This window comes from Bombus vosnesenskii, unplaced genomic scaffold (genome assembly GCF_011952255.1).
Source record: "Bombus vosnesenskii isolate JDL3184/JDL3185 unplaced genomic scaffold, Bvos_JDL3184-5_v1.1 scf7180000013272, whole genome shotgun sequence".
Classification (NCBI taxonomy): domain Eukaryota; kingdom Metazoa; phylum Arthropoda; class Insecta; order Hymenoptera; family Apidae; genus Bombus; species Bombus vosnesenskii.
Window position 1 is genome coordinate 6,024,126 of NW_022882930.1, and position 17,293 is coordinate 6,041,418.

At 40.9% G+C, this 17,293-nt stretch overlaps 2 protein-coding genes across 6 annotated transcripts in view; one reads left to right on the top strand and one right to left on the bottom strand.

Moving 5' to 3' along the window:
* LOC117231418 (ecdysone-inducible protein E75) overlaps positions 1-6,136 on the top strand; it is a 218,998-nt gene extending 212,862 nt beyond the window's left edge. For all 4 annotated transcript variants that reach the window (XM_033489853.1, XM_033489851.1, XM_033489850.1 and 1 more), the window contains one exon: positions 237-6,136. In XM_033489853.1, the coding sequence (XP_033345744.1) occupies positions 237-2,204 (1,968 nt within the window). In that variant the 3' untranslated portion in view covers positions 2,205-6,136. The remainder of the gene's footprint in view (positions 1-236) is intronic.
* Positions 1-17,293, bottom strand: part of LOC117231422 — a 237,850-nt gene that overhangs the window by 43,417 nt on the left and 177,140 nt on the right. The gene's annotated exons all lie outside the window — the stretch shown is intronic.

The window sequence follows — 17,293 nt, forward strand, 5'->3', positions numbered from 1 at the left end:
GCTTTCGAGACTTTGCATTTCGGACGAATCATTTTTATTGCCGCTTACGTCAATAGCAAACGGACCTTGGATCGTCCGAGACACAGTCCATGCTACGCGGAAATCGAACCAGTCGTCCTCGACTGAACGAGGAAGTTAAGCTTTTTCCAATCGTGCTCGAAACACTTACGACTTTTCTATACGTATAATAATTTACGAGATTCTAATCTAGAATCGGTATTTGTTCACGGTTGCAGGCATGCCCCCTAAACCCCAATCCTCAACCGTTGACTGGGCAGCAAGAATTGTTGCAAGACTTCTCGAAGAGGTTCTCACCGGCGATACGTGGTGTGGTGGAGTTCGCGAAACGCATTCCTGGCTTTAGCCTACTGGCACAGGACGATCAGGTCACGCTGTTGAAGGCCGGCGTGTTCGAAGTGTTGTTAGTACGGCTGGCCTGTATGTTCGACGCTCAAACGAACAGCATGATCTGTCTAAATGGACAGGTGCTCAAACGGGAATCGATCCATAATAGCAGTAACGCTCGATTTCTCATGGACTCGATGTTCGATTTCGCCGAGAGGGTGAACTCCTTGCGGCTATCGGACGCGGAGCTGGGACTGTTCTGTTCGGTAGTTGTGATCGCCGCGGATAGACCAGGATTACGCAACACAGAGCTGGTCGAGCGCATGCACAATAAACTACGGAACGCTCTCCAAACTGTCCTGGCACAGAACCATCCTCAGCATCCGGATATCTTGAGAGAACTGCTGAAAAAGATCCCAGACTTGAGAACTCTGAACACTCTCCACTCGGAGAAATTGTTGGCCTTTAAAATGACCGAGCAACAACAGCAAATGCAAGCTCAACAACAGCACCAGCAACAGCAACAGCAAACGCAGCACGTGATCAACGCTCAGCAACCGCAGCAACAACATTGGCCCATGGAGGAGGAACCACCTGCATCTTGGGGTTCAGCCTCGGATGTAACTCTAGACGAGGCCGTGAAGAGTCCCCTAGGCAGCGTGTCGAGCACCGAAAGCGCGGAAGTCGCTTCTCTAACGGAGTACCATCACGTGGCCCCTCCAAGTGGTCACCACGCGTCCAGCGCTCCTCTTCTAGCTGCTACCCTAGCTGGTGGTCTTTGTCCTCATCGTCGACGAGCGAACTCAGGAAGTACGAGTTCCGGCGACGATGAACTACATCGTGCCTCTCTCTCGAAGACGCCTCAGCCACCTCAGTGTCCACGATTCCGTAAGCTAGACTCTCCAAGCGACAGCGGTATCGAATCAGGCACTGAAAAACCAGATAAACCAGCAAGCAGCAGTGCCAGCAGTGCACCGACCTCCGTCTGCTCCAGTCCTCGTTCCGAGGACAAAGAAGTTGAAGACATGCCCGTGCTGAAACGAGTACTTCAAGCACCTCCGTTGTACGATACTAATTCTCTGATGGACGAGGCGTACAAGCCTCACAAAAAGTTCCGCGCGCTACGCCAGAAAGACAGTGCAGAAGCTGAGCCAGCAGTGATCGTGCAGCACACGCAGTCGCAGCTTCATCTTCACCTAACCTCGCCACCGGCTCGAAGTCCGTCGAATCAAGTACAAGCTCAATGTCCTCAAACGGCCAGTCTATTGAGCAGCACGCACTCGACGTTAGCCAGAAGCCTGATGGAGGGTCCACGAATGACGGCCGAGCAACTGAAACGTACGGACATCATTCACAACTATATCATGCGCGGAGAGGCGAGTCCCAGGTCGCCAACTGCATCGCCCTCGCCGGCGGAGCAGTGCGCCTCCACGACCACGATCACCGCCCGTTCACCCCAAGGATCTCAAGGGCTGCTACAGTGCGCTACCAGCAGCTACTCGACAACCAGATGGCCCGCTACGTCCGTCATTACAACGACGACGGGCGCCCGGCAGCAGCAGCAACAACAACAACAGCAACAGCAACAGTCTTCCTCGGACTACCTCATGGTCGGGAACTCGCCGGCCTCGTCGCCAAGGTACTTATCCGCGGCGGCGACGAGTAGTACGAGCACGAGTCCACGGCCTGCCTCGAGTACGGCAGCGACGCTCGTCCTGTCCGGCTGCCCGAGCAACATGATGGAGCTACAGGTGGACATCGCGGACAGCCAACAACCGTTGAATTTGTCGAAGAAATCACCGTCCCCGTCGCCCAGGCCGTTGGTAGGCCCGTGTAAGGCGTTGTCTCTCGAAGCGTAGTGGTCTCATGGGGTCGTATGAACGTGTCTTGTTGTTCGTGACGGATGACGGGTCGTTGTTTGCCCCCCTCCTCCACGCTCTACCAGCCAAGTCCCGCGACAACGCAGTTACGGCGCTTACGCAGGAGCAGCGCAGCCCACCTATTAAACGAAGCGACGTCACGGATGGACGGTGTGTTTCGTCGCGACGAATTCTTTTTTTTTTTTTGGTACAACAATGGTGGTGTATAGTTGGTGTCGCGCGCGCCATGCGCCGCTCCCCTCCCGAGACACGAACCATGGAAAAGTGCCAGGACGCTCAGCAGCGCGTGATAAACCAAATAATTTATTAATTTAAACTATTAAACTATCGAATTAAAAGAAAAGAAAAATGAATTGCGCGAGACACACGGAAAGGGAGAATACGGTGGCCAGGTGGCAAAACGCGAAACGTTCTGAACCAGTTTCGCGGACACTTGATATACAATGAAATAGGCGTGTCTACGCGATCAGGAAGACGGAGAACGAATTTGGGAGTGAAAAGTGCATGGGAGGACGCTGTCTGTTTTCTTTGTTTCCGCGCTCTCCGGCGGTACGTGTCGCGATCTATGGACCGTGGACGATGATGGGTGGATCGAGTCACGAAGCACATTCGAGAAAGTGATATCTCGAGGTGTGTTGCCACCGGGAACGGGGGAAACATGGAGAGTTGCGTGCTTCTTTGAGATTCATCTCTATACCTAAAAACGGAAGCTTACCTACCCATCTACCTACACCTTACCACCTTATCGACAAAACTGTGAGAACAACAGCAAACAAGAAGGAGAGTTATCTGGTCTAGACGATCTTGAGAGATAGCGTGTCGATGCCCCTTTATAATAAAGGAAACAAGAAGAAGAAAAGGGGAGCAGCAAAGGTGAGGAAAAGAAGTGGAAGAAGGAGAGGAGGATTGAATGTTACAGAAAAAATTGAGTAATCTATCTTACATGTGATAATCATGGAAATCGCGCATCCTGTACAGTACTCCACCTCATTCATCGATCATCTACTCTACTATAATTATTGAATATTATTACAAGTAATTAATATTATTGTAACATGTGTAAGGTATAATAATCGTAAAAAAGAAACGTTATCATCTTGTGTATGTGCGCGTAGGGAAAGAAAAAAAAGACGAGCGTACGAATGTGAGAGAAAGAGAGAAACATAGAGCGCAAGGGAGAGAGAGAAAGAGTATGCGTGCATGAAATCGACCAGGAACAAACACAAAAAAAAAAACAAGCGATAATAAGAGCAACAGAAACGAACGAATGGAACGTGAGCGTGCTTGTGCAAGTGAGTCGGGGCAAAAATCGCAACAAAAGTATAATAAAAAACGTAAAAACACGAAGACGCGGACAAAAGATATATGTATAGAAGGAGGAAGGTTGAAGCGAAGAAAAATCGAGGAAAGAAAGAAGGAAAAGGTAAAAACAAACGGCTTTTTAGATCGGGTGACTGTGTCTTCAGTCGGGAAAGCGCGCATTTTAAAACGGTTTTAAATAGTAGAAAATGAAAAAAAAAAGACGATGTTTCATTCAGAACATGTATATGAGACTGACCCGGCCCGTCGCGGCCTCCAGAGTTTGCAATCAACCGTACGTAGTACCTTTGTAAGCCGTAAAACGTATCGTGCCTCTCGTCTCCATCGGATAAACGAGTTTTAAATCAACCATCTCTCTTTAACTTCCGTTGTCAACCTCAGAATTCGGATCGCGTTCAGTTGTTTCTCCTTATCGCGAAACAACTTGCGAGAAAGCATCTAAACAGTCGTGTTGTTCACCCCGCGAGAAAAAAAAGAAACGGCAAGAAAGAGATATGGGACAAAAAAAGACATGCGACGGAGCGTGCTCGCACGTGTTGTCGCGTGTCGTTGCAAGACAGTGATGGATTAAAGAAAATACATAGACAGATAAATATATAGAGGAATAAATACAGCCATAGAAAAGACACGTTTACAGAGAGACGGAGAGGAGAGGCGGAGAACGCGTATGACGATAGGAGAGCGTGTGAGATGCGTGTGTGTGCGTGAGCAAGAAGTAGAGAGTCAGAGAATACGAGGAGTGACAAAGAAAGATAGAAAACGACGAGAGGAAAGAAAGAAACGAGAAGAAATGCGGAGGAAAGCGAAGTCGCGTGGTGTAGTAATTCGGCGTTAAAGAAACCATACAAAGTAACAACGGCGCAGTGTAAATAGTAGATTCGTAAGGCTAAGTCCTAGAAAGGCGCGAGTGGACGAGTTTTTTGCTTTTTTTTTTTTTCGAGAAAAACGAAATGCTCGGTGAGAAAGGAAAGAAAGCGAGAGCGAGAAAGAAATATGTAGGGGAAAATATAGAGCGAACAAGCGTGTAAAAGAGATGAAAAAACATACAGTGCGAAGTTATATACGCGGCGGGTCGCCCCCGACGTGTTGTTGAGACGCCCGCCCCACCCCCCTTATGCCCCCCGTAGTACAGTTGACACCGAGAAGTATCATATCGGTGCAGGAGAGAGATAAGGCATAGAACACAATGAAAAAAAACCATAATGGAATGTAAAACAGTGAATCGTGGCGAGAAAAACGCAGCAACAACAACAACAACAACAACAACCTAGAGAAAATACACGAAGAAACACACGCTTTGATGTAACAAAACCACATAAAACATATATACACACGCGTATAGACACGGAGCAAAAAAAAAAAACGCATAGGTCAGCTCGAAACACGAACAACGCGAGAAAGAGAAACGATAACATCATACACGCGAGTAAAACAAGAGTAAGAAAGAGGAAGGAAGTGATAGGATGAAAAATGGTAGGGCAAAAAGTGACGCGAAAAAAAAAGAATTGCTCGATGGGCACGCATAAAAACCGTTGTCTCGCTACTTTTTTTGAGCGCAGCACCGTTCGAATCCCCTCGATCCACACACGCAGACAAATTCACACACGTTTACACACAACCTTGAAGAAGCTTCGTAGTGAAACCACTCTGTGTATTTATTGTACTCGAGGACAAAGTCATTCCCTCCCCTTTTTACGCTGTGTATCACAAAGCGCAACACACATAACACACACGAACATACACGTACACCACGCTCCCTCGACTCGTTTTTTGACCCTTGAATCCTTCTTGCTGTCACCTATCGATAACCTCTACGAAACGAACATCCCCTTGTTTCCTTTCTGCAGCATATTAGCCAGTCCCCGCTTAGAGAGCAATCCAGCCATGTGAACAGTTGTCCATCCGTATCGTCGTAGCCATGTCAAGCGTACATTTACGTGTACACTGGCTGCGATTTTTCCATATCTCAAGCTATTATCCACAGATCGATGCTATCGTCTCTTCAGCAAATCCCCCAGTTCGTCCAAGTATAATTGTCCTTTCCATGTCCAAGTTTCCCAACGAGTTCTCTCACAATCCTTGTCCTCAATACCCTGGATATGTCCCCGCAAGCGAACTAGCGTTGATATTCGTAATACTTGTTATGCATAAACTACACATAATGATTATTATAGTAAACGATACATAAAGTATGATATATTTCTCTATCCATTAAGAAAAGGAGGATGCAAGCAGCTGTTGTTTCTTGGTGGAAACTTGATATGAGAGAGAGAGAGAGAAAGAGAGAGAGAGAGAGAGAGCGAGAGAGAAACAGTGCAAGGCAGAGCGCAAAACAACAAAGATATAGGGATGAAGAGAAAACGTAAAAAAAAATCATAATAATAATAATAAACGATAATATTGAATGGTGGAATGAATAAAAAATAAGAAAAAAACATTGTACGGAAAAAATGAACATACCGAAAGTGTACTGTATTACAATTGCAAGAATACAAACGCAGCCCCGCATATTGCCCAGTGAGCACGTCGTTTTGTACGCTTGGGAGTTGTGAGGTCGTCTGAATAAACATTGTCTGGTGAATTATACAGAATATCTTGTCTATTATTTATGCGTTTAATCCTTATCCTGAAAAATCCACCTTCTCGTTCATGGCTACTTTTCGAAGGAATCGCTTCCTCGTTTTTCAAATTTTTGCTTCTACGAAAATAATGGTCTCTTCTGGTTTGAAACTATAGAAGTTTGCAGTTACATAATAAGCGATCGTTAATATATAAAGTATCCGAAGAAACATTGGAAGAATTGGAAATTTGTTAATTCAAAGGAAAGACACTTTTATTTCGGGACCGTTTTACGGTACACAATATTCGATGAAAGTTATTTGACAGTTTAATGTATTAAAAAGAACAATGATATTTAAGAGAATGTTGCGCAAATTTTTAGGAAAATTTACGACCGCTAAGTTCTCGTAGTGTAAACGCATTAACTAAATTACTTCCACTTTAATTTCTCTGTCATAAAGTATCGATTTTGTATTTTTCTTTTATGCCTGGCAATTTCTTTCTAACGTCATCATCTCCAAATCGTATTTGTCAAGTTAAAATCATGGTACATAGCATTAAAATTATTTATTTATTCTCAAACCGGGAGAAACAAAGAGGATTAATTGGGAACGATTTGCTCAGAAATGATAATAGAATCGATTTCATAAGATGCAGGAAGTACACCAGTTAAAGGGAAAATTTTCTTCTTCTCGATTTTCGTCGCCCAGGAAAACAAAGTATCGTCTATTAATTGTTCCATTATCTTCTTCTTTTTCTGGAACAGGATTTAAAATTGAAATCATGCTCTTAAAATGATTTAAGCGTCGTTTTAAAAATGTCCTCGTATCACGTAGCTCGTTTCTCGCCCCGAAGTTACAAGACACATTTGTGAATTCTAAATTCGGAAATATTTTACGCAAGCGACGTTACTCCTTAAGTGCCCGTTTTCTTGCAACTTAGTTTTTAGTGCCGTGCAATATCACCCCTGAATATTTCAATACATTTCAGAAACAGGCTCTGCCTACTAGGAAAAAAAAAGGAACGCTCGATACACGTAAGTGAAATATTCCAACCATATTTACAATATTTAAGAAATAAAACAATTATTATCCACCGATGTTCCACCTTTTGAATTCTATTAATAAAAATACGAATTTACATAAACAATAAATATTCGCAGTCTATCTCTATATTAAATATTTTTAGTAGTATCAGCTTATTTTATTCATTTCGCCTTATTAGCCCAGCAATTGAACTCGGTGACATGGATTACAATATCCGCATTATTTTTGTCCCACGTTTCTATGAAATATTGTAATTACATCTACGCTATTTAATAAGCAAAACAATTACCATTTACATTCAGCCGCTCCACTTTTTAATCCTTCGTATCTCTATCGTTCGTTCAGTCATAAAATTATGAATTTGCATAAATAGCCGCAGTGTGCTGCAGCCAAAAATAAAAGACAAGAAGGAGAAACCGAATAAAATGGAAAAAGGAAGGAGAAACCAATAAACCTGTTTAACAGTTGAAAGCCGATAGTAAACACGGGGTGAATCAGGAGGATTAATCGTTGCGCGAGCTGTGTTGCATAATTGGCCGGGGTTTCGAAACACGGTAAAGGGGTTGGTGTAGGATTCTTCGGGGAATCGAACGGGGCAATGATACGAACTAGCAGCGAATTCCCATAGCGGGTCACGGCGCGTGGCACTTCGTGGGCGTCGGTTGCCACGCAACCTATCTCACCTCTTCGTGTCCTATCGCTAACTTTCCCCTTTGCTTCCTGCACTTTCCACCTACCCTCCTTTTCCCCCTTTGGCCGTTCTCCTAACCCCGCCTACCTAACGTTGCATTATACGAGCACGGAGTGCATCTACTGGTATTAAAGCACGCGCACCCCCGCTTTCAGACTGCTCTGATTGCCACGGGACGAGAAAGCCGTGGGTGGAACGAACGTCAGAACTCGTAACGACGGAATTATCCGGGTGCGTCGCCTCGTTTCCACCTTTGTTCCGCTTGATCTCTTCTCTTAGCTTTTTATTTGTTTCGCTTCATCACCCGGTACATTCCTTTCCTTGATTCGCGCTGTTGTTTGTGTAATTATATTTTGCATAATAGCTGCAAGGATGGTATTAGTACTTACAGTGAGCGGAAGAAAATTTATGAAATTAGATGCGTACAAAGACGCCATAATGTAATTACAAGATGGGTTTGTATCTTGTTGAGGTTGAGGTTGACCGATTGAGGAACGAGTGGATATAACGAGGAGTGTAATAGAAAAGTATATTGAAATAATTAAAGGTATAAGTATAATGTGTAAGTATATGCCGATTCGGATCCTTACTCTCTTACTTGTGTTACCACACAATGGAATGATAAGGAGCACGTTCGTATATTTATAGCAAAAGGACATTACCAAAAAAGTTGACCTTATAGCTTGGGCTAGAGGCTACAGGGAACATAAATAGAAATTTGTTTATTAGTTCCTTTGTTCCTAGACCTTGTAACCCAAAACATAATGTATATTCAAGGGTACAATAATATGCACCGCTCCTTATTCAGAATATTTCTGCGTAATAGCAGTCTCCAGGTCACGGATGTACGTAAATAAAGATGTAGAATTTTTCTTGAAGTAGTTACTTCGACATATTTAATAAGAGCAACGAATAAATATGACGTATGTACAAGGGATATTATATATAATACATGGAATACGACTGTTACCAATAATATAAAAAGCTTTTGAAGAATGCGGAAAATTCATAGTGTATCAATTCTAAGCTTCCTTTTATCTTCTATTGTAATCACATGAAGGTATGTAAAGACACTGTAATTCTATGATACGAATTTATATTTAACAGGAGTAATCGCTAAATATACTACATGCTACAGAATACGCGATTTTATGTAACTTTTAACACAAACTTTTAGCATAAAAGTTGCCAAAATTCATCGAGTTGCAATTTTTTAATTTTTCCTATTCGCTGTATATCAGCTTCGTTTTCCATTGAAGTATATCTTTATATCAGATTTTCTCATTCCATTTTTATGACACCGCTATGAAAGTGCTACTAGGTGATACGAAATTTAACATGCTTGGATCTAATTGATCAGTGTTTGAATGTCATAGTAAATATATACATCGTATCAACATCTTTCGTAGTCCTCGTGGATGAGGTAATATCGTGTAGCAATGGCTAATTTAGATTTTGGAGTATCATACGAGACGGTGGAATAGGTGGGTTGAAATTGGATGGGAATAGAAATGAGTAGAATGGCAAACTAAGTTGCGAATGACATTTATTTAATTGTAGGTTTAGATAGAACGTTGCTGCTTGTTGCGCAGTACGACTTTAATTTCGGTTGTTAGGTATATTACTTTCAAACTAGGATTTGTTTTTGTCCGACGAATAGTAACTCAGAAGTCGTGTGAAATGAAAGTGGGTTTTAACCCACGCAACAAATTCTCCGTTGGACTAATTTTTGATAATATTTGTACACTCACCTTGCACTATCAGCACTAATTTTCCTATACAACGTAAGCTTCTCGCAACATTTATGAAGCTGCGAAAATTCTAATCAAAAAAGAGACCCTATAACGTACAAAGTATTAGGTTTTCCGAAAAGTTTCTTTCGTTTCATGTTTTTTCTTTTATATTATTTCGTCGAATTACGTACGATCCATTTTGTTCTGTTGAGATAAACATCGCGATATTTCACAGACTTGATTTCACCTTCGTATCAAGCTGCACTGTTGTAAAAAACACGTTTGCGAAAGAAAGACACTTTTCGGACAACCTAATATAATTGTAGACGTATCCTTTCAACAGGATACTTGTAAATTATCCTGAAATGTTTTATTTTGCAATTTTCTTCTCTTTCTTTGTCCGTCGTTAACTAGTTTCCTTTTACGAATGCAATTAATACATCGGATTCAGATTCTGAACAGAGATAGGATACTATTTCAGGACACTTAACAAGAAAACAGAAAATTCAGCCTTACATACGATCGAAGATTTTCTCATTTCTGTTGCTCGTCTCTTTCGAGTTCTTCGAAAACGCGTAATTCGTATCATCGCATCGTTTGAATCGATCGAACGCGGACGAACGAAATTGTCCATTCGAACGTGTCTCGATCCACAGCGTCGGAAGGGGAGATCGAGAGCCGCGAGAAACGGCATAAAGCTGCACATGAAGCTCGTTCATACTCGGAATTCAATTATCGGCCGGACCGATGTCGGGCATTGTCTTCTCAAAGGAATCGTTCCAGCGGACGTAGCCGACTCGAGGCCACCCTTGACTGCCACTCTTGGCCGCGTGTGCTGTCCCTGGGCAAACGCACTACATTCCCAGACTGGGATTTAGCCTCCAGGACGTCCTCATGGACGCACACACCACGATTCGTCCGGTATCCAGCCCTCCTCCTCCCTATTTTAACCGCTGACTGAGCGTTTTAAGCTCGATTCATGCGTCTCTTAATCGTGGACAAACCACTTTATTCGTTTGCTATTGTGAAACGAGAAAAAGTGTTCTTTATGCAGATTACTATTTTTTTTCCGTCTTTTTAAGTACAGTGTACTGTTTAGCTTCTTTACATCTGAAGTGTAGTTAACGATATCTAGTGAGCGAAGGAACCTTTGTCACTTTCATTTCTTTAGTTGTGCTCTTAAAAATTTGAATTTGCATAAACATCCACGGAATAATAATTATCGCACCTACCGTCAAAGTTCTTTCAGAACATAAGTCAAAGTTCATTATGCAGTCCATATTCTTCTGACATTCTTCAACCCTGTAAATTTGTTTATATTAATAATTATGTTGAAATACATATGTACTCTGAGTGGGTCGCTTGATATTAACATCTTGGTCTACATCAACGCTATTGCTCTCGTTAAAAAATCTTCCAAATGAAAGTAGAGTGAACAGCCTCGTGGATACATTTGATTAACGACGTTATTAACGTCGATCAGTCCGGTGAAGATCGAATTCGTCCGTTCAGATGGCCTCGTATATTTTCTAACGCGCTTATCGAAGCAGCTCGACGTTTCTTATCAAGAAGCATTGACCCAGCGAGTTTCACCATTCTTCATCTCGCGCATAAATTAATTACTAAAATTTCGCGACACGCCAAAGAATACGTTGTAATTTGATTCGAAACGGGCTGTTCACAGCGGATGGCTATTGTTACTTTTATCTGAAAATCTACGAGAAAAAAGGTCAATATCGCAGACTAAATAAGTTTGAAAAAATGTTGCGTCATACCGGTCGAAAATCGCGGGGTTAACCCACCATAAACTCGTTCCTGTAGCGTCCAGACTGTTCAAACAGTAGGGTCGACGTGTGAATCTGGCTTAATAAAAGCGGCCGGCTCTGCTCGGCTTAAGGAGCGCGTTCAAGGTCCGAGCGAGGTCGCAGACACATTCGAGAACGGTCAGAGCATCCCCCCTTGCGCGAGAGAAACCCTCCCCCCTTATCAATGCGCGAGACAACGAGGCGGCGGATGTGGATCTCAATGAGACTTTGCATCGTCCGCTCTTTCCGCTTCGAGCGCAAACCGCGCCTCCTACGGGATGCAAGTGCGAGACACTTTGTCCTCCCCCTTGCTTTTTCTATCTTCCCTGCCGCCTTCCCTCTCCAACCCCCTTTTTGCCGCTGTCTCGCTATCTTTCCCTCCATTCTTGCTTTTCTTTTTGCTCGTTTCTTTCGCCTCGCTAACTCGCGGTGGAACGACAAGCGACGAGAAACGTTGATGCACGTGATTTTTCACTGCAATATTCATTTTTTACTTTCAATCCTTTGCTTTTTTATGCCTTTTGCTACCGTTGTTTATTTTTGTTTTCGCCTTGTACGTTCGTTCGTTTTTGTTTGCCTTTTAACGTGATCGCGAAAGAACAGATTTCTCTTTCTCTTTAGATAACTTGTCTGGGTGTTTTGTAATAATTTTTATTCCTCCACCACCTTCGCCTTTATCGCGGTTCTTTTCTTTTCTTTTTTTTTTTTTTTTTGTTTTTCGTTCGTTGATTTCTGTAGGCGGATGATTTTAATCGTAGAGGTTTCTCTTGTAATCCGAAAAGGGTGAATGAATGGATTTTTCTTTCTTTATCGACAACGTGTCCGAATGTTTTACAATAACTTTTATCCTTCTCCTAGTTTCGTCTTTCTTTAAGTTCTTTTCTATTTCGCGCTTCGTTCGTTGTCCTTTGTGGTCGGATGATTTTTATCGTTTTTAGCGCAAGTCTTTCGGCTGGCTTGTCTGGGTATTTCGTGACAATTTCTTCTCTTTTTCTATCTCGGTTTTTCCATTCGATGGTAATTATGGATATTTTTCATCTCGTGTCACCCGTGTTTCATTCCTATAATTTCGTTAATATGATTTTACTTTTATCCCGAGGGGGTGAACAGGTATTTTTATACAGAAAGGTCAAGCAACTTGCATAAGTGTCTTGTGATAATTAAAAATTTAATTGCGAAGAGCTCGATAAAAATAAGAAAGGAAAAACCAAGTAACGTTTTCTGCTCTTTTAAAAGGGAGCAATTTAAAAATTCATTATGCTGTCAGCAAATTCCATTTCGTGGGGCCTACATTTTTATTCTGATTTGTAATTAAATATGTATATTTGCCACTCTCAAATATTTTGTAAGCATTGCTGTAATTTTAGTCGCTAGCGTTTGGCTTTTAAAAAAATCTCGCGGATTTATCACATGTTTTTAAAAGCCTTGTATTTTGAACTTGACAGGTTATTCTCGTTTTTAGCTGCCCGATGGTGAAGTATCTCTGTTAGCTACTGGATGACATAAAAGTCAGAAAATCGACAGAAATTGACGATATCGTGCTTTTCTCTCGTTCAAATGTTTCAACGGGCGTTTTTTGAAAATTCAATAATCAAAAAGTCGAATAGACGTCAATCGACGATAACGTAATGCTACTTTGTTAATCCGTGATAATTCTTGGATTACGAGGAATCGCTTCTCGATGAATTCAAAATTGTCTTCTATATCTTTTGCTATATTTTTTTAATAGAGAAATACTACCACTCTGTAATAAATTCCGACATCAAATTTTGCTGTTGTTGTATTTTATTATTTATTGAAGGAAAAAAAGAAATTTCCCATTTCTATTCAACCTTTGGAAATTTCTTTTTTAAATTCTTCTTCAAAGATGTATCTTTAAACGTTTATTTCCAATCGATCCCTTACGAATTCTTTCGAAATTTATTTTCTACTTTGAGAACAAAAATTGATAGAAGTTACAACGAAATGCTACGAAAAAAATGTCCTTAGAAGTTTGGACACGAAACCAAAACGAGTTTATTAGATGGGGTGTAGAAAGGAGACGAGAGAAAAGGGTTTCACAAAAAGGACTCTCGAGCAGACATCGACGTAGGCAGTTGCCGAGCAAAGAAATCGCTACCAAGGACACTCATTTACATGACTATAGCTGAGATCACAGAATTACGTATTAGAATATAATCACAGTAATGTATCTCGTCTCTTTTTCATTTGAAAATTTTTACCTATCCTTATTCGCTGATCTATTTATTGCCTTATTTCTAATTTACATCTTTATGTAATATAATCTCACCAAAGTATTTTCCTCTTATTACCTTTCATATCAAATAAATTACCAATTAGTCCAACGAACTACGTAAATAAATTAATTACCTTATCTTATATTAATTATACCGTAAATACATTTCCAGTTAGTCTAAGTGACCTTTTCACAGATGTTTAAATTGACTTAGTAAAAACAAAGAAAAAAAAAATACAAATGTCCATAGTTAAATGTACATATATAAATATAATAGTATAGTGTAACAATGTTCGTTCTATTTTCCGAATGAAAGAAATTTTTGCTTAAGGTCCATGTTTTTCTTTTTAATTATATCCACTAAAATATGAAATGCCATATACATTCACAGTTTAGAAATAAGGAATGCTATATGTATAACACTTAATCTTCTTTCGAACTAAACCTACTTTTAGTCACAGTCAAACATAGTACAGTGTAATAATACGTGTGTACACAGTTCAGTGTAAATTCAACAGTGTAACTGTTCGAATCGTGACAAGTCATAACGAAACGAGTGCTAAGTGTACGACTTACGAAAGTTGAGAACGATAATTACCGCAACTTAAATAGCTGTAAAGAAAATCACTGAGAAGGGATTTAACAGTGCTATACTGAAATAACAGTAATATATCGGTGCAACGTTTAGCTGGATAAATTGGATCAAAAGAGAATTTCTTATCGTCATTCACGAACCCAACTCGTGTGTGCAATAGTACGCGAAGGCTGATAGAAAATCGAGATTATACGCGGCATTGATACTATTTGTGAAAGCAAATAGGCGTAGTACGGTTTACGAGCTCGAAGCGAGGGATTTTATATAAAAATTTATATTAAATTACCTTTCCATCGTCGTACGTTCGTGATACTTGTTCAAGCTTCTGTGTAAAACCGTATCATAGTTTAATATTTTAACTCACAAACAGTTAATAGAATTTATCGAGGCAAATTATGCTACTGTGTTATGCTTAAAATAAATTTGTAAAAGTTTCGAATGTTTTCACGTGAAATTTATGTTAAATTATATTTCTGTTGTTGCACGTTTTTGGAACCTTTGTCGAACTTTTGCGTACCAATCGCAGTTTAATAATTTAAATTACAGTTAAGTATTTAATAGGATTTATCGAGATAAATCATGCTATTATGCCGTTTGCGAAACAAATTTCATAATTTTGAAATGTTTTCGTATCAACTACCCTCCAACAAAAATCTGAAATTTATGAACGTAACTTATTCGAAGTTTTCATCTCCTCTAGCGCTCGAACGATCCTTTTTCTCAACTGGAAACGATTTTCTTGGTTGTTGATTTAATACGACTCGACCAACAGGAATCAGGGGATTCGTCCGTGGAGGAACGTTATCGAAGCGTCACATCGATTTTCCTTGTAATTTTCCCTTAAAAGAAGTCCTTGCACAACATACGTTTTTTAATATAGTGACATCGTCAATCGTATCTGACCATACTGTCGTTTGTTCTTCGTCGTTATATTTTAATAAACATCCTAATCATATTATAAGCAATTTGCGACAGACAAAATCACAGTGGTCTTCTTAACTGCCACTAATAATTACTAGCTCCGTTCCACGAAAGTTTGAAAATAATCTTATTCGTAAATAAATCGCAAGTGAACATTTCGAGCATCGAATCGACATGACCGGATGAAATTATTCCACTTTGTGGAGCAACGAATCTCGTTTCTTTTATGTGAGTAGTCAAGTGACCATTTTATGTGAACAATTGGTGGGTTATATTTCCACGCTTTATGGAGTAAACATCTTTCCCCTCTCAAAACTATATATTTCAAAATTTATTTCCAATATATGACGATTAGGATACAACATATGGGAAATAGGTTTAGGAAAATTTGCAGTCTGATTTGGTACGTTGAAAACAGAAACAGCGAGGAATTCCCTCGAAACGAAGCTTATAAAACTTTCAACGTTTCACATACTTCGCGTGTTAGGCGCATCGTTCCTGTACATATTAATTTCCCGTAAACATCGTTCACAGCTTAGCGATACTTAACGGATCGTAAAACCTGTAATTAAAAACGTGCGAAGGAAAATCTCGACTCCCTTCGGGCAATACAATTTCAATCAGCGAAATCAAATTTACAAACTCTTGACTCTCGGACCATTCTTTTTCTTACGTTTCCTTACCGTGCTTCCTCTTAATAGCTCACTTACCTACGCACCACAACTGCTTTTTTTCGACGACGTACAGTTTCGACGAGATTATCCAGGATTTACCATTGCTCTCAGCTCTCGTTCTTTCTCTTTTCTTCCTTTTTTTTTTTTTCTTTACATTCGCGAGCCCGTGGATGGATGGTCATGATCGAAGGGTGTCGGAGAGATCGACGCTCCCCTTTATTAGGCCCGTGACGTTCTTCCGGGTGAACGTTCCCTCGTCCTTCGAGGCCTCCCACCGTGGCTCGTGCACGAGCCTCCACGTGGCAAGGTCACGACCCGCGCGAGAAAGCAACCTTGCCCGGATCTTTCTACCCCTCGTCGAAGGGAGGATTTACGAGCGTACGCCTACCCGGCGAGGCACGCGCGCACCCTGACACTCCGATACGACCGATACGACCGTTCACGCGTTGTTGGTCCTGTGCCTGCCCTCGTCACGGCGAATAAAGGCACGATTGAGTTGCCTATCGATAACTTCGCTTCCTTTGCATCTTCTTTCATTTCTCTCTTTCTGTTTTATCTTTTAATATGTTAGTCCGTCGAAATTACGAAATTCCGTAGAAACGTACAGTTCGAGAGCGCAGTGTGATTTTATTGTCTCTAACGGAGGGAAATGTTTGTGCAAAATTGGATTCATGTAACAAAAGTTTTATATCAATCAATGAATTACTAGTGCTCTTCCGTTTGAATTATTTTCTTCGGATAGAAAAAGAGATCCCTGTCGCAAGTGGAAAAAGGAGAAAATGTAAGAATTGACGGAGAATACATAGCTACCTTAGGGAAACGTGTTTTCAATGATTTCGATGCTGTATGATCGTATTATAGTGAAGCAAATTCGTTGGTATTACGCAAGAGAATTAATCGACGCTGATACCTGGTAGATCGTGGCTTGTTGAATTTTACTGTTAATATTAATAATTCAATTGCGTGCAAAAAGTTGCAGATCGTTGTAATTCGTATCTGCGATTAAAGAGCAATTCGTGACACCATTTTGGATATTTATTGGACGCAACAGCGACCAGAATATACTCTACCACCCTACAACACTTACATCCCTTGATTCCACCCTCCCTATTCGGTTTCAATAGTATCGTTCCTGGCCATCCGCTTCTCCATATTTTTTCATCGTAGCCACTTCTTGGAAAGGGGATGAAATCTCAAAGAGGAACTTCCGTGTCTATTTTCGCTTGATATCGTCCCGTTCTCGTTGGATTTTATGGCCATAAGAATAAATTCTCCACGCACCTCGTCCTTTCAGTTCCTAAGATTATAACTCGCCAGCGGATGTTTATGTATTTATGGAAATTCTATATGTACAAAGAATAAAAAGGATGGTGAAATAAAAGCGGTTGATATAACATTTACTCTAACAAATTTCTATTCAGTCTTTACCTTCTTAGTTGTGTTCGCGTGAAGTAAGTAAAAATATGAATTCGATGACTGAGAAAATCT